This window comes from Molossus molossus, unplaced genomic scaffold (genome assembly GCF_014108415.1).
Source record: "Molossus molossus isolate mMolMol1 unplaced genomic scaffold, mMolMol1.p scaffold_m16_p_2, whole genome shotgun sequence".
Taxonomy (NCBI): domain Eukaryota; kingdom Metazoa; phylum Chordata; class Mammalia; order Chiroptera; family Molossidae; genus Molossus; species Molossus molossus.
The window spans coordinates 6,083,743-6,111,414 of record NW_023425355.1 but is presented as its reverse complement, the minus strand read 5'-3'; the positions used below and the strand labels follow the sequence as shown (position 1 = coordinate 6,111,414).

At 38.6% G+C, this 27,672-nt stretch overlaps 1 protein-coding gene across 3 annotated transcripts in view; it reads right to left on the bottom strand.

Annotated features, from left to right (window-relative positions):
* VSIG4 (V-set and immunoglobulin domain containing 4) overlaps positions 1–26,552 on the bottom strand; it is a 40,950-nt gene extending 14,398 nt beyond the window's left edge. For all 3 annotated transcript variants that reach the window (XM_036270830.1, XM_036270829.1, XM_036270828.1), the window contains exons 1-3: positions 26,441–26,552; positions 21,384–21,740; positions 20,392–20,673 (exon numbers count right to left, since the gene is read on the bottom strand). In XM_036270830.1, coding sequence (XP_036126723.1) covers positions 20,392–20,673; positions 21,384–21,740; positions 26,441–26,498 — 697 coding nt within the window. In that variant the 5' untranslated portion in view covers positions 26,499–26,552. The remainder of the gene's footprint in view (positions 1–20,391; positions 20,674–21,383; positions 21,741–26,440) is intronic.
* Positions 26,553–27,672: the final 1,120 nt, after the last annotated feature.

Sequence of the window (27,672 nt, the reverse complement as noted above, 5' to 3'; positions counted from 1 at the left end):
AAGGGCATGTACCTCAGTTGCAGTTTGTCCCCGGCCCTGGTTGGGGTTGTGTTGGTGGTAACCAGTCAATGTGTCTCTCACATCAATGTTTCTCTCTCTTCCTCTCTCTCTCCCTCTTGCTCTATCTGAAGATAAATGTAAAAATGTCCTTGGGTGAGGATAAAAAAAAAAAGAATTCTGTATTTAGCAAAAACAACCCTGTAAAACCAAAGAAGAAATTAAGGCATACTAAGATAAACAATAACTGGGACCACTTTTTTCGTCACCAGATCTGCCTTATAAAAAATTTTAAAGGAAGTTTTTCAGGCTGAAATCAAGGGACACTAGATAGTTACTCGAATCAATATGAAGAAATAAAGCACCAGTAAAAATAACCGAATAAGTATAAAAAAATTATAAATGTATTTTTGTTTGTAACACCTTTTTTCTACCTGTTTTAAAAGACAACCATTTAAAGCAATAATTATAAATATATGTTGATGTGATGCATTGAAATGTAATTTGTTACAATAACAGCATAAAAAGAGGAAGAATATAGATATATAGAAACAAAAATTGTATATACTATTGAAATTCAATTGATATAATCCAAACTAGATTATAGTAAATTAAGAATTAATGGTTGTTCCCTAAGGCAACCATCAAGAAAATAACTAAGCCCAGCCTGTGTGGCTCAGCAGTTGAGCATCCACCCATGCACCGAGAGGTCGCAGTTTCGATTCCCAGTCAGGGCACATGCCCAGGTTGTGGGTCAAATCCCCAGTGCAGGGCATGCAGGAGGTGGCCAATTGATGTTCTCTCTCATTGGTGTTTCTATTTCTCTTTCTTCCTCTCCCTCTAAATATCAATAAAGAAACAAATAGAAAAATAAAAGAAAATAACTAAAAATACATAGTAGGAGAAACAACAACAACAAAAAAGAAATAACAAGGTACACTAGAAAGTATCTATTTAACACCAAAGAGAGCATTAATGAAAACAGGAGACAAATAATAAAGACAAGATATAAAAAATAACTAATTTCAAACATAAATCTTTCCTTATCAGCAATTACATTAAATGTAAACAAATTAAATTCTTAACTTTAAAAGCAGAGATTGACAAAATAAATAAAAGAACATAATCCAATTACATTCCAGATATATTTATGCTTTATAAACACAAGTTATTTGAAACTAAAGGATGGAAAAAAATGCCTTGCAAACCATAGCCAAAATAAAGTAGTATTAGTTATACCAATATCCAATTAAATAGACTTAAGGACAAAATTGTTACTGAAAACGAAGTAAAAGCATCAATCTATCAAGAAGATACTACAATTATAAACAAATATGGTCCTAAGAACAGAGCCAAACACATAAAGCACAAACTGACAATTTTAGGGAGAAACAATTTTACAATAATAGTTTGAGGCTTCAGTACTCCAATATCAGTTTTGGATAAAACAACTAGACAAAGATCAGCAAGGAAATTGAAGACCTGAACAACACTGTTGAACAAATGGAACTGGCTGACATATGTAGAACAGTCTACTCAACAACAGCAGAATACACATCTGTCCTTCTCTAGCACATATGGAATATTATCCAGACTAGACTGTACGTTAGGCATAAAATAAGCCTCAGTAAATTTGAAAGAGTTAAAATCATGCAAAATATGTTCTCCGACCATGATAAAATAAAATTAGAAATAAATAACAGATGCAAATTAAGAAAATTAACTATCATGTGGATATTAAGCAACACACTCCTAAGTAACCAATAGGTTAAATGAAAAATCATCGTGAAATTAGAAAAGGCTTTGAATATCAAGTCAGCAGCATGGTGGTGTAGAAGCACCTCCAGATCCCTCCCTTTGAATTTACAACAAGTTAGAGAGCTATAATTGAACAAAAGATTCTCTGCTCAACACACAAACATGTCTGAGGTTTCCCTGCACTGAGACATCTGAAGGTGGATGCATGTGAGCGAATGGCGGTGACAGCATGGCAAAAGGGTCAAAAACATAAGCTACCACAGTAAGGTGCTTACAGTGCTTGTGGCAGCCCCAGCAGATGTGATAACAGTGAGGGGTCCAGGTTAAAATCCCACCGAGGAAACCAAAGGGGCAGAGACAGTAATCAGGCCATAGTGGCTGTCATATGTTGAGGCTGGGCACAAAGTCAGGAGCAGAGAAGCAGTGCAAAAGATCCCAGCATTCCGAGGCTCATCAGTACCAGTCAAAGCATTCTGCAGATTCAGGAACCTGACCATCAACCCCCTGTGGCCCACCTGACAATAAAATATTCATAAAAGGACTGGAAAAAACATTTTAACCTAAGTGTTCTTTACTCATTACAATGAAATCCACTGGAGATAACAAAAACACTGATGCATAAACCTGCTCCCCTGCTTTCCTTCCCATCCCGACCATTGCAGGTCAACCCGGCAGAGGCAGCTGTGTAAACTCTGACAGAGCAGCTCACTGGCAGCTTCTGGCTACAGAAAGTTTGCGCCAGGAACACACAGGAGACACATAACCCATTACATCTAATCCACTAACTGGTGCCCTGAGACCCAGGCAAGTGGGTTGTAAAGGGGACGCCCACGTCCTTGGGCAATATGGAGTGTTTTTCAGGGATGAGAAGACGCCATCCCATAGAAATCCCAGAAGCCTTAGCAGTGCAAGTAAGAGAAAAAAAAAACACCTTGTGCTTTAGCACCACCTACTGGTAAACAAAAGAAAGACCTATACATATTAACCTGCTAAACATTAAAATGTTGAATAATTTTTAAAAAAGAAGTCTTATTCGCATAAATGCCCAGAAAGAGAAATAATCTATTAAGCATAATGAATAACTAAGGTAACAAGGGAATTCAGAAAAAGAAAAAGTATCCAGAAAATAAACATAAAGGCATGGAAGATTGTGATTTAAATGACAAAGAATTCAAGATTACAGTTCTGAAAAATTCACTGACATATAAGAAAATCCAGAAGAGCAACTCAACAAGTTCAGAAATAAAATCAAAGAGCAAAAGGAGTACTTCATCCAAGAGACTGAAACTATAAAACATATCCCAGAAGTCTGGAGCTGAAGAACTCAGTAATGAGATGAAGAATGAACTAGAAGGCTTAGGGGAAAAAGCAGACCAGATGGAGGAACGAGTTAGTGATATAGAAGATAGAAATCTGGAAATGACTCGAGTGGAAGGAGAGACATAATTGAGAGTAAAAAAAATAAAAGAACTCTACTAAAATTATCTGACTCCATTAGAAAGAGTAATATAAGAACAATGGTGATGCCAGAAGAAGAAAAGTGGGAGACGGAAACAGAGAGACTATTCAAACAAGTAATTGACAAAAACTTTCCAAACCTATGGAAAGAACTGGATCTTCAGATCCAAGAAGCTAACAGAATACTTATTATCTCAATCAAAAAAAGGCCTTCTCCAAGACACATTATATTATAATTGTCAAAAAGTAATGGCAAAGAAAGAATTCTCAAGGCAGTCAAGAAAAAGAAGAAGGTAACCTATTAAGGAAACACAATTACACATCATCACCAGGTTTTTCAGTAGAAACTATACGGGCTAGGAGAGAATGGAATCAAATATTCAAATTATTAAAAGAGAGAGAAATCACTGGCCAATAATAATATATCCAGCAAAGTTAACCTTTAGACAGAAGAAGAAATAAGTACTTTTCCAGACATACAAAAACAGGGAATTTACCAGCACAAGATCTACATTAAAAGAAATGCTGAAAAGTTCTCTTTTACCTGAAATAAAAAGACAAAAATGATACAAAGCTATCAGTAAGTTGACTAACAGACAGACAGAAGCAGTAGTTGCAACCTTTATTCAGAATAGGGTATTATACACTTATATATAACATGAAGATTGTAGAAGGTAAAAGCATTTTTTAAAAGAAGACAATAGCTACTGAAATTTGAAAACAAACACAACATAAATAGTGATAATTTGTGACAAAACTTAAAAGGGAAAAGGAGGAAAATAACTGAACTTGAACAGGTCTATGGAGATAAAATGTAATCAGAAAAGGACTACTGTATATATAAAACCTTCTTTTGTATAAACTTAATGGTAACCATACAAAAACCTAAAACTAAGACACATAACATAAAAAATAAATAAATAAATGGAGGAAAAAAAATCACAGAATGCCACCAAACTAAAATAACAGGCAGAAACACAGGGGGAAAAAACAATGGAGACACAAAAATACCAAAAAACAAAAGACAATATGGCTTCAGGAAATCCTTATACATCAATAATCACCTTAAATGTAAATAGACTGAACTCACCAATTAAGTCACATAATAGTGCGATGGATCAAAGAACCAAACCAAATTATATGATGCCCTTAGCAGACACATGTAAGCTGCAAAGACAGAAAAAGACTCAAAGTGAAAGTGTGGAAAATGATACTCCAAGCAAATGGCATCAGAGAAAAGCAGGTGTAGCTGTACTTATATCAGGCAAAATAGATTTTAAGATAAAAAGTTAACAAGAGACAAAGATGGACACTTCATAATGATAAAAGGAAGACATAACAGTTAATATATATGAACCCAACCTGTTAACACTAAAATATAGAAAACAATTACTAACAGAATTAAAGAGAGAAACGGACAAAAACACGGTTATAGTAGGGCACCAAAATGCCCAATTGACAGCAATGAATAGATCATCCAAACAGAAAATCAATAAGAAAATATGGGCCTTAAATGACACATTAAATCAAGTGGACAAAAATTAATATTTACAGAGTGTTTTATTCTAGAACACCAGAATATAGATTCTTCTCTAGTGCACATGGAACATTCACAAGGATAGACCATATGTTGGGGCACAAAACTAGCCTCAGCAAATTAAAAAAAATTAAAACCATTCCAAGAATATTTTCTAATCACAATGGTTTAAAATTGCAAAACAACTTCAAAAATAAAGTGAGAAAAATCACAAATATGATGGAGATTAAACAACATGCTACTACACAATGACTGAATCAAAGAAGAAATAAAAAAGAAATCAAAAGATACATAAAGGAAATGAGAATGACAATATGACATATCAAAAATTTGGGGATATAGTAAAAGAAGTAACAAGAGAGAAGTTTATAGCATTATAGGCCTACCAGAATGAATGAGAAAAATATCAAATAAAAGCTTAAAATTTTACTTTAAAGAACTGGGAAAAAATAAAACTCGAAGTCAGCAGAAGGAACAAAATAATAAAAGAAAATTAGAACAGAGTTAAAAAACAGAAGAAAAAGGCAACAGAAAAAATTAAAGCAAGAAAAAGCTGGTTCTTTAAAAAGATTAGTAAAATTGACAAACCTCCGGCTAGACTCACTAAGAAAAAAAAAAGACTCAAATAAAATCATAAATAAAAGAGAAGTTACAATGGACACTACAAAAATACAAAAGAATGTACAAGAAAACTGTGAAAGGCTCCATGTCACCAAATTTGAAAACTTAAAAGAAATGAATGAGTTTATTGAAATATTTAACCTTCCTTGAAGACTCAATCACAAAGAATTGGAAAATCTAAATAGACCAATTAACAGTAAGAAATTTTTAAAATTATCTTCATTGTTGAGAGTATTGCAGCTGTCCCCCCCTTTTCTCACATTACCCTCCTCCACTTGGCTCCCACCCCACCTCAGACCTTTACCACCATATTGACTATGTCCTTGAGCAATGCATGTATGTATATAAATTCTTGGTTAATCTCTTCCCTCTCCCCCGCCCTCCTCTCCTCTGAGATGTGTGTCTGTTCTATGTTCTATGCCTCTGGTTCTATTTTATTAATCAGTTTATTTTGTTTATTATATTCTACATATAAGTGAGATCATGTGATATTTGTCGTTATCTGACTGGCTTATTTTGCTTAGCAGAATAATCTCCAGGTCCTTCCATGCTGTCTCAAAGGGTAAGAGATCCTTCCTTTTTATAGACAAAAGTAGAAAAAAGAAAAAAGACTCAAATTACTGAAATCTTTAAAGAAAGGGAGTATACTTCTACTAACTTCATAGAAATAAAAAGAATTATAAGGGGATACTATGAACAAATGTAAGATAACAAATAAGCTAAGATGTAAAATACAAAGTCCTAGAAATTTACAAACTGCTGAAATGAGAAAAAACAGAGAACCTGAGTACGCAGATTTTAACAAGTGAAAAGACTGAATTGCTGATCAAATAACGTTCCACAACCTAAAGGCTAGGCTCAGGTGGCTTCACCGGTGAATTCTACCAAAGATTTAAAGAAAAAAAATTAATCTCATATTTTTTTGCCAATTCTTTAAAAAAAAAACAGGTGAGGTAACACTTCCCAATTTAATATTTGAGACCAGGATTACCCTGATACAAAATCAGATAAAGACACCTAAAGCAAAGAATACTTAGAACCAATATTCCTTATGAATATAGATGCAAAAATTTTTAACAGAATACTAGCATACCAAATTCAGTGGCATATTAAAAGGAGTAGGTATTATGACCAAGTAGTGTTTATCCCTGGAATGCAAGATTAATTCAAAATATAAAAATGAGTCAATGTAATACACTCTATCACTAGCATAAGGACAAAAAAATAACATGGTCATCTCAATGGACACAGAAAATGCACTTAACAAAATCCAACACCCTTTCATTATAATAACACTAAAAAAAAGTAGGAATATAAAGAACTTTCTCAACCTGATAAAGGGTATCTAAAGTAAACCCACAACTAACAGCATACTTAATGGTGAAAGTCTGAATGCTTTTCCTGTGTGATCAGAAACAAGACAATGGTTTATAGTCTTGCTATGCCTATTCACCAGAATAAAGAGGTTTCATTCATATTGAAATGTACAAGTAATTTTCCTCCACAATCAGACTTATCTAGAATTCCCCAAAATTATTCAGCTGCCTTCACTTCAGCACTCACGTACTCATTGCTCACTTTCACATTAGTAAGGAATAGTTTAAACAAACCACAGCTAGCAGTAAATTCAACGTCGTAGTTGGGTGCAGCCTTTTCTTTCAACACTGCAAACACACTTTTTGCTTTGGCTGTGATTATCATGATACTCAGAGGGATAGCTTCTGTGTCTGGTCTTCAATCCAGGTCGTTAGAAGTTTCCCTATGTCTGATATAAGGCCCTTCTCAAATTTTTCTTAGTCTCATCGCATTCAATGAAGCAGATCTTTTAGTATCTTCCATCACTTTGTTCTTCTTTTAGAAGATCATGCCTGACTGGTGATCAATAATCATCACTGATTTTCTGCTTTTATAGTCCTTAATTAATTTTAATTTTGTTTTCAGGTTAGTCACTCAATGTGGCTTCTTACTCTTTTATTAGCAGTGGATTTTGTGTGCTTAGGGGTCATGATGAACATTACAGTATGATTAGATTTCTAGTTAAGATAGCAGTATAGGTAAATGTGGTACTCACATACCCCTACAACCACATCAAACTTACAACTAAACTACAGAACAACCATTATTCAGAACCACCTGAAACCTAGCTGATGGAAGCTCTACAATTAGGGATTTAAAGCAAAAGCCACATTGAGATTGGTAGGAGGGGCAGGGACTCAGAATGGCCTAGTCCCAGACCCATGTCTGGCAGATAAATATCAGAAGGAATATCTCAGATGCAGAGGTCCGCCTGAGGAGTGAGGGGTCCCAGTCCCACACCAGGCCACCCACCCCAGGGTTCCAGTGCCAGAAAAAGAAGTCCCCACAACTTCAGGCTACAAAAACCAGCAGGGATTGTCACTGAATGAGACAAAGGGCTTCTGGAGTTCTAAGCAGTTCCTCTTAAAGGGCTCATGCAAGGACTTACTCAAACCCACTCCCTCTGATCTCCAGATCTGAGGAAGAAGTTTGAAAGACACCAGGGACATATGGGAAAGAACTGGATTGTCTGGCATCAGGGCAAGAGCTGGCGGAATGGCTTTCTGCCAGACAAAAGTGTTGGCAGACACTATTGTTCCGGTTCTGAGCACTCCCCCAATAAAAGCCAACAAGGAGGCACCATATCTGAGTCTCCATAAACCTGGCTCTCACTGCTCCCCCTGCCCTGGTAATTCTCTGATACCCTGTCCCACCCAATCTGTGGGCCCACCCAAGCTGTTTCCAGTGGATTTCCCATAAAATTGGCCTATCTTGGCTCATGCTTCAGACTTTTCTAAAATCTCTCAAACAAGCAGCATCTGGCCTTAGCATGCCCCATACCTCTCTCTAAGTCACCCCAGGCCTGGCAATGGCAGCAGCCAGCCTTGGTTTGCAGCTTGGCATTGCCTTAGCACTTCCAAGCCCAGCACAAGTAAAGCCTTCTGCAGATTGCATTGTAGTTCATGCCAGGTGGCTCTGGGCAGAACACAGCTGGTAGCTGACCTTGGCCTGCACCTCCCAGGAAGCCCCAGAACCAGCACACCTGGTGGACAGTTTCAGACCACATCAAAGCACCACCCAACCACCTCCACATGCAACACACTCACAGAGCAAACTAAGCAGGCACCAGAACCTTGCTGAAGTAAATCCTTCTCTGTGCAGTGGGCCCCTACACAGCTGATCCTCCACAGTGGTCTGTGGTCACAGCCAGTCCTTATAGCCAAATGGCCTAGGGGTAAATTCTTCCCATTAATGTGCCAACAGCAATCAAGGATCAAGTAAAACAGAAAAGTGTACACAGCCCACATGGGGAGGAGGGGCAGGGCACGTGCACCTAGAGTACCCAGCTCAGGTGAACAGGGAGGCTGTACCACTGGGCCCTATAGGACACCTACTACATTAGGCCACTCTACCAAGCCTAGGAGATAAAGAAGCTCTACCTAATACATAGAAACAAACAGAGGGAGGCAGCCAAAATGAGGAGACAAAGAAACATGTCCCAAATGAAAGAACAGAACAACATTCCAGAAAAGAACTAAACAAAATGAAGATAAGTAATCTACTAGGTGCAAAGTTCAAAACACTGGTTATAAAGATGCTTAATGAACTTAGTTAGAACTTCAACAGCATAAAAAAGAACCAGTCAAAACTGAAGGATACACTAACTAAAATGAAGTATAATTTATAGGGAATCAACAATAGAGTAGATGAAGCCAAGAATCAAATCAGCGATTTGGAATATAAGGAAGCAAAAGTCACCCAATCAGAAAAAAAAAAAAAAAAAAATCCAAAAAATGAAGATAGTGTAAGAAGCCTCTAGGGCAACTTCAAGGGTACCAACATTTGTACCATGGGGGTGACAGAAGGAAAAGAGAGAGCAAGAAATTGAAAACCTATTTGAACAAATAATGACGGAAAACTTTCTTAACCTGGTGAAGGAAAGAGACATATGAGTATAGGATGCACAGAGTACCAAACAAGATGAACCCCAAGAGGCCCACACCAAGATATATCATAATTAAAATGCAAAATGTTAAAGACAAAGAGAGAATTTTAAAAGCAGCAAAAGAAAAGCAATTAGTTACCTACAAGGGAGCTCCCACTATCGGATGATTTCTCAACAGAAACTTTGCAGGCCAGGAGGGAATGGCAATAAATAGTCAAAGTGATGAAAAACAAGAACCGCCCTGGTCGGTTTGGCTCAGCGGTTAGAGCATCAGCCTGCGGTCCAGAGAGACCCAGGTTCGGTTCCCGCTAAGGGCAGGTACCTTGGTTGCAGTTTGTCTCCGGCCCTGGTTGGGTCGTGTGGGAGGCAACTACTAGATGTGTCCCATTCATGTCAATGTTTCTCTTCCTCTCCCTCCCTTCCACTCTATCTAACCAAAATATGGAAAAGTGTCCTCGTGTGAGGATTAAAAAAAAAAGCAAGGACCTACAACCAAGATTACTCTATCCAGCTAAGTTATTATTTAGAATCAAAGAATATATAAAGAGCTTCTCAGACAAGAAAAAGCTAAAGGAGTTCAACACCAAACCAGTATTACATGAAATGTTAAAGGATACTTGTAAGAAGAAGAAAAATGATAAAAAAAAGAACAATAAAATGATAATAAATATATTTCTATCAACAACTAAATCTAAAAGACAAAACAAACAGAACAGAAACAGACTCATAGACACAGAGAATATTTTGATTGTTGCCAGATGGAATGGGAGGTTGGAAGGCTGGGTGAAAAGGTGAAGGGATTTAGAAGAACACATGGGTTGTATAGAATAGTCATAGGGATGCAAAGTACAAAGTATGGAAAATAACCAATAATATTTTAATAACTATGCATGGTGTCAGGTGGGTATGAGCTTTATCAAGATGATCACTTAGTAAGTTATGTAATGTCTAATCACTGGGGTGTACACCTGAAACTAATATAATATTGTGTGTCAACTGTAATTGAAAAAGAAAAAAATGATTTAAATAGAAACAATCAAAACAAACAAACAAAAACAACATGAGATTAAATCAAGCACAAGAAAAAATGATGCTGTTAAGAGATATATAAACACAAGCTGTATGAGGTTGATACCAGCATAACACTGTATCCTATTTATAGCAAACTTTATAAGTAGAGTACACTCTCGAATAATGATTAAAAGTATAGTTTAGTAAATACATAAACCAGTAATGTAGTCACTTATTATCACTATAAAATATTATGTACTGTACATAATTGTATGTGTTATTATTTTAATTTAATTTCAATTTTTCATCACCATTTATCTCCTCTATACCCTCCTCCAACTATACCCACCTCCCTTCCCACCACAATCACCACACTGTTGTCCATGTCCATGAGTTCTCTCTTGTTTTCTTCTTCTTTGTTCAATCCCTCCACCCCCCACCCCACCAGAGCTGTCTGCCTACTCTCTATCTATGAGTCTGTTTTTATTTTTCTTGGTAGTTAAGTTTGTACATTAAATTCCACATATGAATAAAATCATATGGTACTTATCTTTCTCTGATTCACTTATTTCACTTAGCATAATGTTCTCCAGGTCTATCCATGCTGTTACAAAGAGTAAATTTTTCTCCCTTTTTACAGCAGAGTAGTATTCCACTATGCAAATATACCACAGTTTTTTAATCCACTCATCTACTGTTGGACACTTAGGCTGCTTCCAAATCTTGGCTATTGTACATAACACTGCAATGAACATAGGGGTACATTTATTCTTTTGAGTTAGTGTTTTGGGTTTCTTTGGATAAATTCACAAAAGTGGAATTAAAAAATAAATACATAAAAGTAGCACATACAATTATGTGCAGTACATAATACTTTATACTGACAATAAGTGACTACATTACTGGTTTATGTATTTAGTATACTATATGACTACATGACCCAGCAATTCCACTCTTAGTCATATACCTAGGGAAATTGAAAAAAATATGTACACATGATAACTTTTTTACAGATAGCTTATAGCAACATTATTCATAATAGATAAAAAGTAGAAATGATCCAAATGCCCATCAACTGATGAATGAAAAATAACATATGTTACATCATGCAATGGAATATTATCTGGCAATAAAGAGTAATGAAGGTCAGCTATATGCTACAGAAAGGATAAACTTCAAAAAAATTATGCTAAATAAAAGAAACCATACACAAAAAGTCACATATTGTATGGTTAAATTTATGTGAAATACCCAGAATAGGAAAAATTCATAGAGACAGAAAGTAGATTAGTTATTTCAAGTGGTGTGGGAGACTTTATGCATGGCATCCATTTTGTTAAAATCTACTCTGCCATCTCCTGCTCCAAGGCAGGATATCTCTGCATACAATGTTTCTGCATTCCTTTAAGTAACCATTTACTCAGCCAGTTATGCTCTGTTTATCTTTTGTTCCACCTGTGATATTGACTTGAAATTGCTTCGGGGTGGTTTCTCAATAACTTATCGCTTGGCAACAAATGTTCTTGTTTTTCTGCTTCTTGCCCTATATATTGTGTGGATTTCCCCAGAATAAACTAGACTTGATCAGAACCCTGTCTTGCTTCATTTCTCGTGTCTCTTGTCCCTCCTCATCCTCACTCCCCCTCTAGAGTCCTCGTTGCTTGACCTGTGGGACGGGTCAAAGTGGTTGGGAGAATGGGGAATAACTGCTTAATGAGTACAGCATTCTTTTTTGGGTTGATTAAAATGTTCTGGAATAAGATAATGATGATGATTGCACAACCATCTAAAACACTAAATTGTATACTTTATTTATTTTTATTTTTTTATCCTCACTTGAGGACATTTTTTGCATTTATCTTCAGATAGAGCATGGGGGAGGGGGAGAGAGAAACATAGCTGTGAGAGACTGGTTGCCACCCACATGACCCCGTAAATTGTACACTTTAAAATGTTCAGTTTTTTGTTTGTTTGTTTGTTTTTTTATTCTCACCTGAGGACATTTTTCCATCTTTTGTTCAGGTAGAGTGGGAGGGAGAGAGAGGAACAGAGAGAGAGAGAGAAACATCGACATGAAAGGAACACATCGAGTGGCTGCCACCCGCACAACCAAACAGGGCCGGGGACAAACTGCAACCAAGGTATGCGCCCTTAGCGGGAACTGAACCAGGGTCTCTCTGGACCGCAGGCCAATGCTCTAACCGCTGAGCCAAACCGGCCAGGGCTAAAATGTTCAGTTTTATAGTATGTGAAGTATGTCTTCAAAAGAATATGCCAGGGAAATGTTGATAGGCTTTCATTAGGCTAAGAAGGAGGAAGAGCATTGTAGGAAGAGGGAACAGCATTTTATATATCAGATATGGAGAGGGATATTAGAAGATAAGGGTAAATATATAAGATGGTGACTGACTAAGGGAATTTAAGCTTTGTTCTTTGATAGACCAGTTAATGGGAAGTAACAAGTTTGAGGAATGAGTAAACATTGCCCAATTTAAGTTTTTGGGAAAATTTTTTTTGACAATAGTGCAGTAGGGTTTTTGAAGGCGAAGGAATAACATAATTTATCCATTTATTGACAAATATTCATTAAGTGCCTCCTATGTGCCAGATACTTTGCTGGACTATAAAGAACCATTAAATAATTTTATACCTAGTAACATAAAATAGATAATAAATGCTGATTAATTGATGTTTTGGTGAGAATAGATGGACATGGGAGGTTTCTTTAAAGGTCTACTGAAATTGTTAAGAGAAAAGGATAATGAAACTACAAGGGCACAGATAAAGAAAGGAGATTAATGAGATGTTATTCACTAGTTGAATTCACAGCACATGGTGATTTTATACAAAGGAGAGGGAAGAGTCAAATATATTGCTGAATCTTTTAACAGGTTTGAAGTACTGGTTTAGTGAGTAAAAATTAAGTTCAGTTTAAGACAAACAAGATTAGAAATAAAGCTAGACACTGGGATATAACACTCAGGAAATAAATTAGAATTACAATTATTGATTTGAGAGTCATCAGCCTAGAGGTGATATCTGTAGCCACAGAAGTGAATAAAATCCTGATAAAATGCTATAGAAACAGAAAGAAAGATAGGAGAATTCAGTCTTTGAGAAAACTCAAAATCAAAGGATGAATGAAGGAAGAACCAGCAAAGGGGTTTGAGAAGATTTAGTCAGATAGGTCTCAGGAGAACCAAGAGAGAGTACTGGTGTTGATAATAATATTTGAAAGAGCTTTGAGGAGGAAGGAATGTTCAATAGGGTCCACTGCTACAGAGATGTTGAGGAGAATGGTTGTGAATGGAAAGGTTTTGGGTTCTGGTGATTTGAAGGTCAGTAATAACTTCAATTTACAAAGTTATAGTGTGGTAAATTGGGACGAGCAGTCAGCAGAGACTACCTTCTCCATGAGGTTGGTAGTGGCCATGGAAGTAGGGTGACAGATAGAGAGAAAGATTTTTTAAATTAATACATATAGAAGGATTCAAGATAGTTGCAGAGTAAGTGGAAGTTACACTTAACTCCTCCCAGGACCATATCAAAATTATAACTAAATTATAAAACAATCAACCTGGATAACCATCTGTAGACTATCTGAACAAGTTTTATGACTAAGGTTATGCAGAATAAGTCACATCAAGGCTAATAAAAGGGGCAGAAATGCAAAAAAGGCTGGCCCCACATTCACATGAGGCTGTTGAGAATCAGGAGGGATATTTCAGCTGCAAGAGGTCTCCCTGGAAGAGTGATATTTCTCAACCCCATGGCAAGTTCCCCAGCCTGGAGAACCAGTGCTGGTAAACACCACTTGCCCCTACCTGGTGACTCCCTGAGAACCTGTGTCACACAGCTCACATATTGTCTGAGGTTCTTTCAGAGGTTAAGTTTAATGAGCAACCAGAAAGTGGTGGCAGATCTTGGGGTGCCTTGGGCCCTTTGTTGACCTGCCCTATGTCCAGTACTGTCGTCACCAGGCCCTCGTATGCCACTTGGCCTAACCCACATCCACCCAGGCCCAGCAAAGCAGCTAGCAACCATGGATCACATGTAGCTCCTAACAAGTAGCCCAGGTTCAATCAGAGGCAGTGTCTACCAATGACCTGTGCCAGAGTCTCTTCCAAGTAGCCCCATAACAAATGTACCCAATAGCTGGCTTCAAACCACATTAGAATACAATACAACCTAATTAGCTCCACAAACAGTACAACCAAAGGGAGGTCTCATCAGACAACAGACCCCGCAGAGGCAAATTACACTTTATCTCATAGCAGCTTGTGGTCAGTGTCAATCTTCACAGCCAGCCAGCTTGAGGGTTAACCCATACTCACAGATGAGCCAAAAGCAATCAAGACTCATCTACAATAAGAGGGCACACATAACGCACACAAGAAACACTCCTGGAGCACCCAGCTCAGGTGATCAGTAAGATTGTACCACTTAGCCCCACAGGTCACCTACTAAATAAGGCCACTCTACCAAGACTGTGAGACAACAGATCTATCTAATACATAGAAACAAACACAGAGAGGAAGCCAAAATAAGGAGACAAAGAAACATATCCCAAACAAATGAACAAGATAAAACTAAAACAAAACAAAACAAAAAACACCAAAGGCTAAATGAAATAGATGCAGTAAAAGCATTTGACAGAACCCAGAATCTATTTATGATTAAACTTCAGCAAAATGGGGATAGAGGGATCATATATCAACATAATAAAGGTCATTTATGACAAACCCACAGGTAACACAATACAAAATAGAGAAAAATTAAAAGCATTTCCCTTAAGATCAGGAACAAGACAGGGATGTCCTCTTTTACCACTCTTATTCAACATAGTATTGGAAGTCTTACATGCAGCTATCACACAAGAAGAATACATACAAACCATCTAAACTGAAAAAAAAGGAGTAAAATGGTCATTATTTGCAGATGACATAGTAATATATACAAAGAACACTAAAAATTTCACAAAAAAGTACTAGAACTGATAGATGAATTCAGTAAAGTAGCAAGATACAAAATAAATATACAGAAATCAGTTGCATTTTTGTAAACCAATAATAAATTAAAAGAAAGAGAAACTAAGAACAATCTCATTTACAATTGCATAAAAAAGACAGAAAGAAATCTAAGTGAGGGTGTAAAAAACTTGTACTCAGAAAGTTATAAGACATTGAAGAAAGAAATGGAAGAGACAAATAAATGGAAGCATATGCAACAGAGTTAAAATGTTCATACTACCCAAAACAATCTACAGATTCAACACAACTCCTATCAAAACACCAATGGTGTTTTTCACAGAAATAAAACAATCCAAAAGTTTGTATGGAACCACAATAGACCCTGAATGGCCATAGTAATCTTGAGAAAGGATAACAAAGTTAGAAGGATCACACTACCTAATATCAAACTATGCTACAAGGCTATACCAGCATGGTGCTGGTATAAAAATAGATACATGCATCAATGAAACAGAACAGAGAGCCCATAACTATACCTATGCCTATATGGTCAATTAATATATGACAAGAGAGACAAGAACATACAATGGGGTAAAGAGAATTTATTCAATAAGTGGTGCTGGGAAAATTGAACAGATAAATGCAAAAAATTAAACTAGTCTACCATCTGGCACCATATGCAAGAATAAACTCATAATGTATTATATACTTAAAATGGAAGACTTGAAACCATAACACTTCTAGAAAAAAATTATATGCAGTAAAATTATCTTAGCAATTTTTTTTCTTATATATCTCCTTGGTCAAAGAAAACAAATGGGAGTATATCAAACAAAATTTTTACAGCAAAATAAACCATCAGTAAAAGGAAGCGATAATCTACCAAATAGGAGAAGACATGAGCCAATGATACATCTGATGAGGGGTTAATACAAAAAATGTATACAACTCAAAGCCAAAAATAAAACAAACAATACAGTTAAAAAATGGGCAAAGGCTCGGCTGTTGTGGCTCAGTGGTTGAGTGTCGACCCATGCACCAAGAGGTTGCTGGTTCGATTCCCCAGTGTGGGACATGCAGGAGGTGGCCAATCTCTCATCGATGTTTCAATCTCTCTCTCCCTCTCCCTTCCTCTTTCTTTAAAATCAACGAAGAAAAATTTTTTAGAAAATGGGCAAAGGACTTGAATAGACACATACAAATGGTAAATAGATATATGAAAATATGCTCAACATCACTAATTATCAGGGAAATACAAATTAAAACCAAAGCCCTGGCAGGGTGGCTCGGTTGGTTAGAGCGTCTCCCAGTACGCCAAGGTTGTCGGGTCAATCCCCAGTCAGGGCACATACAAGAATTAACCAATGAATGTATAAATAAGTGGAACAAAAAATCAATGTTTCTCTCTCTCTCTGTGTGTCCCTACCTCTCTCTCTAAGAAAATAAAATTTAAAAATCCTTGATGAGATATCACCTCATATCTGTCAGAATGGCTATCATCAATAAATCAATAAACAAGAAGTGTTGCTGAGGATGTGGAGAAACAAGAACCCTCATACACTGTTGGTGGAAATGCAGATTGGTTCAGCCACTATGGAGAATATGGAAGTTCCTCAAAAAAATAATCATAGCCCTAGCCAGTTTACTCAGTGGTTAGAGCATCAGCCTGCGGACCAAAGAGTTGCGGGTTTGATTCTGGTCAAGGGCATGTTCCTTGGTTGCGGTTCAGTCCCCAGCCTTGGTAGAGGTTGTGTGGGCAGCAACCAGTTGATGTGTCTCTCTCACATTGATGTTTCTCTCTCTCTCTCTCCCCCTCCCACTTTATCTAAAGATAAATGGAAAAATATCTTAGATGAGAATTTAAAAATAAATAAATAAATAAATAAATAAATAAAATAAAAATAGAACTGTCTTATGACCTAGCAATTCTACCTCTGGCTATATAACCGAAGAAACTCAAAACACTAATTTGAAAGTACACATTCACCCCTATGTTTACTGAAGCATTATTTAAAATAACCAAGATATGGAAGTGACCGAAATGTCCATCAATAGGTAAATAGATAAGAAAGTGGTGGTACATGTATATAATGAAATATTTACTCAGCCATATAAAAGAATGAAATCTTACGATTTATGACAGCATGGATAGACCCAGAGGGTGTTATGCTAAGTGAAGACAAATACCATATCATTTCACTTATATGGTTTTTTTTTTTATCCTCACCAGAGGACATTTTTCCATTTTTTTTTTTTATCCTCACCCGAGGACTTTTTTTTTTTTTTTGATATTTTGTTCAGATAGAGTGGGAGGGAGAGAGAGAGAGAGAGAAACATCGATGTGAAAGGGACACATCGAGTGGTTGCCACCCACACAACCCAACCAGGGCCGGGGACAAACTGCAACCGAGGTACGCGCCCTTAGCGGGAACCGGACCCGGGTCTCTCTGGACCGCAGGCCGACGCTCTAACTGCTGAGCCAAACCGGCCAGGGCCATTTTTCCATTTTTTGTTCAGATAGAGTGGAGGGAGGGAGGGAGAGAGAGAGAGAGAGAGAGAGAGAGAGAGAAACATCGATGTGAAAGGGACACATTGAGTGGTTGCCACCGTCATGACCCAACCAGGGCTGAGGACAAACTGCAACCGAGGTACGTGCCCTTAGCGGGAACCGAACCCAGGTCTCTCCGGACCGCAGGCTGACGCTCTAACCACTGAGCAAAACTGGCCAGGGCTCACTTATATGTTTAATTTAAAGAACTAAATAGATAAACAAACACAATAGATAAAAACAAGTATTATAGATACAGAGGACAGACTGATGGTTGCCAGAAGGTAGGAGATTTGGTGGGCTTGATTAAAAAAAGGTGAAGGGATTAAGAAGTAGATACAAAATAGTCATGGGATTAAGAAGTAGATACAAAATAGTCATGGAAATGTAAAGTATAGCATAAGAAATATAATCAATAATATTATAATATTTATGTATGGTGCTAGGAGGGTACTTGAAATATTCAGGGGATCACTTTGTAAAGTATGTGATTGTTTAACCATTATGCTGTTCATCTGAAACTAATACAAATAATATTGAATGTAAAATAATCATATATATGTTATTTACATATATATCTTAGGCTTTCACACACACACACACACACACACACACACACACACACATTAGGGTTAGGTAGAGGATAATGGGTGGAACAGGGAGTTGTAGTAGCTGAGGTTAAGACCTCAGGTAGAAAGTTTGCTGTGGAGACAAGAAAGGCATGTCTTTTAAGCCCAGAGGTAATGGGTAGGGAAATGTCAAGGTAGAGAAGGTGGTTGATAGAATTCACATCTGAGGGGGTTCTTGATCTTCTTAGATAAGAAGATGAATAACTGCAATTAGGAGTAGGGCAAAGATGAACAAATTTATTGGCATACAACATCGGGACAAGAAGCTGATGTCACAGAGCAAAACTAACTTGTGGGCAATGCATATCTGTATTTTTGTGGGTAGAGCTTAGCAGTCCAAGATCATTAGCAAAGACATGGTCTGTAGAGCTATTCCAGAACTGAAAAACAATACAGTAGGTGAGGCAGAGATGAGAGGCTGAGAACTATGTAGGGCAGACATGAAACAGGAGACCAGACTCATGGGACAAGATTTAAGTGGAGAAGGAGGCAGGTAAAAATAAAATAAAATCCTAGAGAGAGAAGTTTGGTTCAGAGAACAGAAATGGTGGAAGGTTGAGAGTAATTTCTCTGACTCAGTTTCCTTATCTGTCAGTAGGGGCAATCGTGAGCATTGCTTTGTTGCCTGTAAGCACGAACTGTGGTAAGAAATAGATGAATTGCCCTGGCCGGTTTGGCTCAGCAGTTAGAACGTCGGCCTGCGGTCCAGAGATACCCGGGTTCGGTTCCCGCTAAGGGCACGTGCCACGGCTGCAGTTTGTCCCCAGCCCTGGTTGGGTCGTGCAGGAGGCAGCCACTTGCTGTGTCCCTTTCACATTGATGTTTCTCTCTTTCCCTCCCACTCTATCTGAACAAAAAATGGAAAAAAAATGTCCTCGGGTGAGGATAAAACAACAACAACAACAACAAAAAAAACAAAACAAAAGAAGTAGACGAATTGATTGGCTGTGAGTATGGGCTAGAAACTAACTTACAGAAAGGTGAAAATGTTCAATTTGTATCTCTATGAAGTACACATTCTTGGACTTTCTGGACATTCCCTGCTCTCTCTATCTACTTGACCACCAGATTGTAAACTCTCAAGACTACTGGGCCAGTATTCATATAATTATCTCAGAGAGAGAGACAGTCCTTCTTCCGACCAAAACCTACAGCATGCACATTGTCACTACAACTCAACTTGGGAAACAAATCTCTTCAGTCAAACACAGGAGTCTCAAACTAACATCAGTCTCCTAACATAATGTATGAGAGTCAATTTCCTGACTTTTTTTATGCAGAGCTATCCTCAGAGGATAGTCATTTTCAGGTGGTTCTGAGGATAATTCCCCAAAGCAGCTTGTTCCCATTGTTTTGAGTGATGGCAGGCTTGTGGGGATACGTGTTTTCCCTTTCAAGGAGATTTGTTAGAAGGCAGCAAGATTCATTTAGGCATATCACTGCTGGGCTGTTCATTTAAACCCCTGCCTACAGTCTTTATGTACACAGTTTGTAGTGCTCCCAAGATAATGCTATATGAAATAGCCAGACATTGATTAACCAGAGTCAGTCTTCATTGACACCTCAACTAGAAATTATAGTTGGCTTTAAGAAAAAGTGAGGGAAATTGAAAGAAACTATGTACCTAGTAAAGGTCACGTTTCCTTTTACCATGTTTATCTACTTAACCTACAATATGACAGGCATCATCTCCAGCTCTAGTTTCCATAGCCCAGAATTTTACTTTCTTTGTGATTTTAGAACCCAGTACCCCTCCAGCTTCAATACACACACACACACACACACACACACACACACACACACACACCAATCTCTCTTCTCTGGAATAAAGGCACTCTACTGTGGTATATCTGGAATCAGGTTGTCTATGGAGATGCTCACCAGGAGAGAGGGTTGCTCACCTTTGACCACAAACTTCACAATATCACTGCGCTGTTCATAGCCTACCCGGCCCTTAGCAGTACAGAAATAGGAGCCTGTGTCAGCCAGCACTGCAGGCTTGAAGAGTAAGGTACTCAAGGTTGCTACTTTGATGGGTTCTGGGTTGTCAGTCTGTTCCTTGTACCAAACATAACTGATGGGAGGAGAACCATGAGCCTGGCATTGAAGGCTAGTCCTCATTCCCTGCAGCACTGTGAAGCCATAGCCACCGCCAGTCGTCACTGTGGGCTTGGAAACAGGGACTACAAAGGGAAGACAAGAGAGGAGACTCTAGTAAGTTACAAGGATATGGGAATACAATGCTGAATCATCTTTTCTGGGTATAGGGGTATGTATATATCTGCAAAGGGAACTAAAGGGGGCTTCTGACTTTGGAGGGAAGAAGCAAATAGGAGATGTAAATAAAAATAGCTTCCTTTAGAAGATTAAGTTCTGTTTTGTATTATCTGGGTTTTGGATTACCTGGTGTTACAAAATCAACTGACTGTAAAAAGATAATATTGTTTTTTAAAACTCAAGTAGAGTTTTGAGATTATTTACGAGTATTGGATTACAGGGGTAGATATTTGTAAAATTGTCAAGCCAATAAAACTCGTCTTGGCTGAGGCCTGCATCTCTTTCCCCAGAGCTTCTCTGTCAGCACAAATTCTCTCCAATATCCTGATAAGATATACTCATTTTTATGAGTTTTAAGACTCATAGCCCAAGGATGACAACAAGGCTTTGGATGCTAGAATTTCTAGGACACCTGAAGGGGCAGAGATTTGAAGGCCAAGGACCCTTCACAACAATTTTTAAATCATGCCATGAAAGTGATGGCCCTGAAGATACTCCGCCTGTCAATTTCCTCTGATTAGCACAAATGTCTCCGGGTTTCTCAGGGTTTTCTAGGATTATAGTCCTCGATCGGTTCTTTGCCTATCAGTGCTTTTCTAACCCCACAGTGACTCACGTTTCTGGACACGGAGCTCGATGATCTCATCTCTCACCAGTTGGTTGCCATCAAGGGTCTGCCAAGTGACTTCACAAGTATAGTGGCTCCTGTCATCCATTTCCAGGGTCTTCAGTTGGAGGGACACATCCCCTAGAACCTCATGGTTAATGTGTATGCGGCCCCGGTACTTTGCTTGCTGAATATGATCTCCAGAGGAGTCACGTAGGAAGATGGTGACTGGGTCTGAGCCACGTTCTACCAGCCACCTCACGAAGACTTGGGTGTAGCCTTGCAGAGGACTATAGGTGCAAGGAATATTCACATCTCCTTTCCAAGGCCCTGTTACAGTCTCAGGTGCTTCAAGGATGGGATTGCCTGAAGATGGGTGACAGAGGAAGAATGCAGACATAGATGGCATACCCACCTGGGAGCTAGGGTGACTCTTTTCCACTAATCTTCCTCTGGCCCTTCAAAATCTCCCTCCCTTTTTCTTGAAAGCATTCTCACACTCTCCTCCTGGGGACCAAAACAGCATTCTGCTGTGAGGACATCTGGAGCAGCTAAAAATGCCTTTGTCTATGCATATGTATATCTTCCTTCTAACCTTGGGGGAACTGCAAGGCCAGGCTCACATTCCCTCTCTGGAAACTTGCTGGGGATTCTCACATAGCTCACTCTGGTCTGTCAAAAACATGGACAGCCAGTCCCAATTTCCCAATCCTGAAAGTCACTTCTAGAATTAGGTCAAACATGACTCTTCCACCTCAGAATAGGTTTATGGGACAGAGTTAGTAACCAGATTTCTAATAATCACATGTTTTATTATTATTATATTTTTACTTTTGTTCTTCCCCTGTCTTCCACCCATCATTTCATCTTTTTCTTCTTCATTCTCATTTTTCTTGTTCTTTTCTCCTCTTCTCCCTACTTCTTCACTAGCACCATAAAGAGAGAGTATATGGTAGGCACAGGGCATCACAAGAAAGGTAACATTTGCCTGGCCAGTATGGCTCAGTTGGTTGAGGATTGTCCGAGGCACCAAGAGGTTGCCAGTTCAATTCCTGGTCAGGGCACATGCTTGTGTTGCAGGCTCAATCCCCAGTAAGGGTTGTGTAGAAGGCAGCTGACCAATGTGTCTCTCTCATTGATGTTTCAATCTCTCTCTCTTTCTCTCTCTCTAAAAAAAAACTCAATGAAAACATACTAAAAAAAAAAAAAAAAGAAAGGTAGCATTATACTATTCCTCATGTACTCTGATCTCCAAATTGAACGTAACCTCAATAGCACTGACTTATGCCTTCCAGGATTCCTTGTGGTACTCAGATAATCTAAAGAAATGTTGAGTAGGAGCACCTAGAGAAATCAGGAGGGTAGTGAAAGACTGCATGCTGAATAAGAATAATAACACCAATATAAATCCAAGGTCTGATCTACCATATATCTTTCTGTGTGACCTTGGGCAAATTGCTAAACCTGTCTGAGTTCTAGGTCATTGTCAATAAAATGGAGGTGATAATCAACCTTACATGGAGGATTATTGTGAATATAAAATGAATTCATAAGTGTGAAAGAACCTAGCATAGTGGTTGTCATTCAGTAGGTGTTGGATAAATGCCATTCTTGTACCATGCCTCAAAAGAAACTTCTCATATTTGTCTTGATCCATCTTATCCTATAGAAGTCTTCACTATGTTTTCCCCAAGGTGGATAGATTAATTAGATTGGATCATTGTCAGCTTTAATAATGACCTGAAGGAGAAGTTAAGACATGAGCAGGTAAGAAAGTTACCTTTCCCAGCCTGATGGAACCTACCAAGTTATGGGCAGGTAATAGGCCATCCCTGGGTTGTAGGGCAGCCAAAGAGCACACTGTAGCTTGTACCTCCAAAAACAGCTAGTATGGCAGTCATTGTGAAATGTTGAACAAATTAAGCAATACTTTTGACTTTCCTGGAAGATTGGGTAGGGAAAATCTATTTCAGGAAAGCCTCAACTACTGAGGGGATGCACTGCCCATTATGGATCCATGAAAACCACCAAATGGTTAGGTACTTGGTACAACTGGTCTTGAGGGACCGGGCAAGATGGTATTTCAGAAATTTTTATTATTATTATTTTTTTTATCCTCACCCGAGGACATTTTTTTAAAAATTATCTTCAGATTGAGAAGGAGGGAAAGAGGGAGGAAGAGAGAGAGAGAGAAACATTGATGTGAGAGAGATACATCGAGTGGTTGACACCCACACAACCCCAACCGGGACTGGGGACAAAATGCAACCGAGATACGTGCCCTTAGTGGGAACCGAACCCAGGACTCTCTGGTCCACAGGATGATGCTCTAGCCGCTGAGCCAAACTGGCCAGGGCCAGAAATTTCTAGAATGGCATAGATCAGCGGTTCTCAACCTGTGGGTTGCTACCCCTTTGGGGGTCAAATGACCCTTTCACAGGGGTCACCTAAGACCATTGGAAAACACATATTTCCAATGGCGATTCATAACAGTAGCAAAATTACAGTTATGAAGTAGCAACAAAACTAATTTTATGGTTGGGGGTCACCACAACATGAGGAACTGTATTAAAGGGTTGTGGCATCAGAAAGGTTGAAAACCACTGGGCTTTTAGAAACCATTTAGTCACATTTCATCATGGTACATATGGGCAAGGTTGAGACCCAGAGAGAGAAAGATTCTTATCCAAACTTACACAGATAACAGGAGCAGAGCTGGGCTTGAAGGCCTAGAATAAAAGCCTTCAGAAGCTATACTGTCTTCTTACCTTCTTAACTTATTAAACGTATTAAAGGGTTTCTGGCTTCTGTTGTGGCTGAAGCCAGCAACCCCCTTACCTAGGCCTACTTGACGTGGTTTAAAGAGATGCTATCCTAGGGCTAGATAATATCCCTTGACTGTCTGGAAAAAAAAATTCTCTCATCTGCTGGCTACTTTCTAAAAAGCCTTTCCTAGAACTTTAGAGCCTTGCTCTTTTCTCTTAGGAAATAATTAAATTTTATTAAAATATTATCCCCTCAAGAGAAAGACCAGGGCTGGGAATTGACTTAAAAGGCTTTGTTGGAAAAGGGTTTAAGTTGAGAAAGAGGGAACAGTACTGGGGCTCATTCTAGTTCAGGAACTGGACTTATGAAAGCAAAAGTCTGGGGCCTATGTAATGGTCTTAAACAAAGTAAAGACCTAGTTTTTTGGGTGTGGAACCCTTTACAGAATTCAGTGTAGGTTTCTTTTTAAATATTTTTCCTCCCACCATTACACCGAGGGTGAGATCTTCCCATGACCTCACATTCCTGTGTCTGGCCACTCTCCCTCTTTTGGGCTGCCTTCTAGATAGAGGATTAACTTAGATAATAGATGTTTATAAAATGTTAGAATGTTTATAAAATGCAAATGTTAGGATTTATTTTTATTATGATTATTTCAACATGTGTCTTAGACTTAACAGCTGATTCAGGCCCCTACAGGCTTTTTAGAAGCAAAGCCACAGTCTTAAAGAGCTGTCCAGCTGGGAGGGTCCTTTGAGGCCAGCCAAGCTGATCTCCTCACTGTACAGATGAACTGAGGACACTAAGATCCAGGGAGAGGGAAGGTGTTATTAGCCATTCAGTATGTCCTGAATCTCAGGTCTATGGTGTAAGACCCTCCACTGAAATGAAAGCCCTGCTTCCAGGTTTGGAGGATCTGAGTCTAGGGATGACACTATAAACATATGAACTCTCACGTGCATGCCGACATATGATTTACAATTAACATTTATAAAATATTTCTGTGAGCCGCAACCCTGCCTCTATAAGTCCCACCTCAAATCAACATATTTGAAGAAAGGTAGGGAAGTGTATTCTAAAATGTGTTAGAAAATGAATACATTTTTGTTCTAAAAAGAATACTATTTTTAAGAGCATTAATTCTGCCACTAATGCTTTTCCCTTTTAGGTGACTTAATTCTAGCTTGAAGTTCTAGAATTTGATGGATCACAGAGCCCCAGGATAGGATAGCCTAAGCTGAGTCAGCAATGGTAAGCTGGATTCTTTCTGACCATGCAAAAGATACCAAGCTAACACCATCCAGTCTTTCCTTTTAAGAATATGGAACAAGCAGGGGTGCAGAACCCCTTTGACCTATTATGGGTTGCATTTAGCTATTATTCAGTCTTAGTATCTTAAAAGGGTATTTCGTTCTCAGGGATATAAATGAATATGGAGGAAGACCCAAGGAAATAATGTTACTATGGAATAGTCAGACCTCTTTTAGAATATGTGTCCAACATTAATCTCCTACAGTTACTGTGGACAAACTGGGCCATGTCCATAGGGAAGTGAGTTACCTCAGAAGGTGGTAAGAAACTAAGTCTGTGAAGACCAGTTGAAAGATCTGGGGCTGTTTAGATTGAAGAAGAAATGAATCAAGAGGACATGTCTGTTCTCAGAAATGTGAAGGGCTGTCACAGTATAGAGGGAGCAGATATGATCTGTGTGTCTCCAAGAAACAGAGCCGGGAACTTTGGATAGAAGCCACAAAGAAGTGAATTTAGTTCCACTTGAGGAAGAACTTTCTATAGTTGCAGATGCCCCTGGAGAAACTAGGTGGCCTGGAAAAGTAGTGAACTAGCAATCACTGGAAGTATGTGAGCAAATAACTGAAGGGTGGATCAAGGTTACTTTTAAGGTCCCATCTAGTTTTTCAAAAAAATTCCTTCTTTGGGAGATATATGTATTAACAGGGATAAAAGCCTGAAGTTATAATGGTAGAAATTCAGTTGAAAGACAGCAGATGGAAGAGGGATTTGGGTAGCATTGGGCACCTTCTGAATATCCCAGAGATAAAAACAAGTATTATAAAATTATGCGGGTATTTTCCAAGAGAGGATCCTTTTCAATTTCTATGCAAACTTACCTCCTGGCTTCTTCGCCAGCCTTTAACAACCTCACTTTCTTCTTCCCAAAGCTGAGTCTGCAGTACTTGCTGAGAAACTCACCTGCTCAGTAGACATTCATTCCCACTCCTCGCCCCTGAGGCTTTTGCCTGTGCCAGCAGTGGCATCCAGGCCAAGATTTGCAGTCTTACCATGGGTGACCACCATTAGGTGGCCCAGGAGCAGCAGGCCCAGTAAGAGCCTCATCATAGCCAGAACCACTTCTGTCCTTCTTTCAGCCTCCTGCTGTCAAAGAGGCTTGAACTCCTGGTGGTTGTCAGTGTCTGTGCCTGCTCACTTCCCTTCCTTCCCTATATCTCTCATTTGGACTTCCAGTCCCATCTCACATTTCTCTTACTTCTCTATTTTACCACAGGTCACATGAACACCCCCCTCCCTCCCTTGCCTGAAGTTGGAGGTTTGATGGTGAGCAAAGCAATTTCTCCCCCTGTTAGGGTATTGACCTTTCTCTGGAGCCAACAGGCCTCCCTGGTCTTCAATCTCCCAGGATGTGTTTATTTTGGGTTTCCTCCACAAGACTTAGAGTTTGGGAGGTAAACTTTTGGATGAGTCTTCTCCCTCCAGTATGGGGGTGTTTCATTTCTGGTGGGCCTGGGGAGAAGAGATCAACTTTGCTGCCCAATGTGATATTCAGCATCACACTGTTAACTCCTGCCTGCTCAGCTGGATAAAGCTGTCATGGGGAAATATACCCCCATATCTCATATAAAAGTATTCTTCAATTTTAGTTTACATTTAATATTGTTTTGTATTAATTTCAGGTGTACAGCATAGTGGTTAGACAATCATATACTTTACAAATTGTGTCCCCAATATTCTCAGTACCCACTTGGCACCATACATAGTTATTAAAATATAATTGACTATATTCCCTATGTGGCACTTTTTATTCCTATGACTATTTTGTAACTACCAATTTGTACTTCTTAATCACTTTTTTCACCCAGTCCCTCAACCTCCCTCTCCTCTGGTAACCATTTGTTCTCTGTGTCTATGAGTCTGTTTCTGTTTTGTTTGTTTGATTATTTTGTTCTTTAGATTCCACATATAAGTGAAATCATATGGTATTTGTTTTTCTGTCTGACTTACTTCACTTAGTATAATACCCTATATAAACCACTTGGTCGTATAGCTCCATGTCTTTGGTGGTAAGGGTTCCCATTAGTGCCTATAAGAAATCTTTATTTATTTTTTAAAGAAATGTTAAGTCTATTAGGTTGAAATCACTTTCAATGATTTTTAATTGATACAAATCCCTGACCTTCAAGAGAATGATATTAAGCCTCTCAGGAACCTTAATTGCTTATCTTCATAGGCCCCAAAGTGACTGTAAGTCCACCAAATATGGGGGTATGTCTAGGTT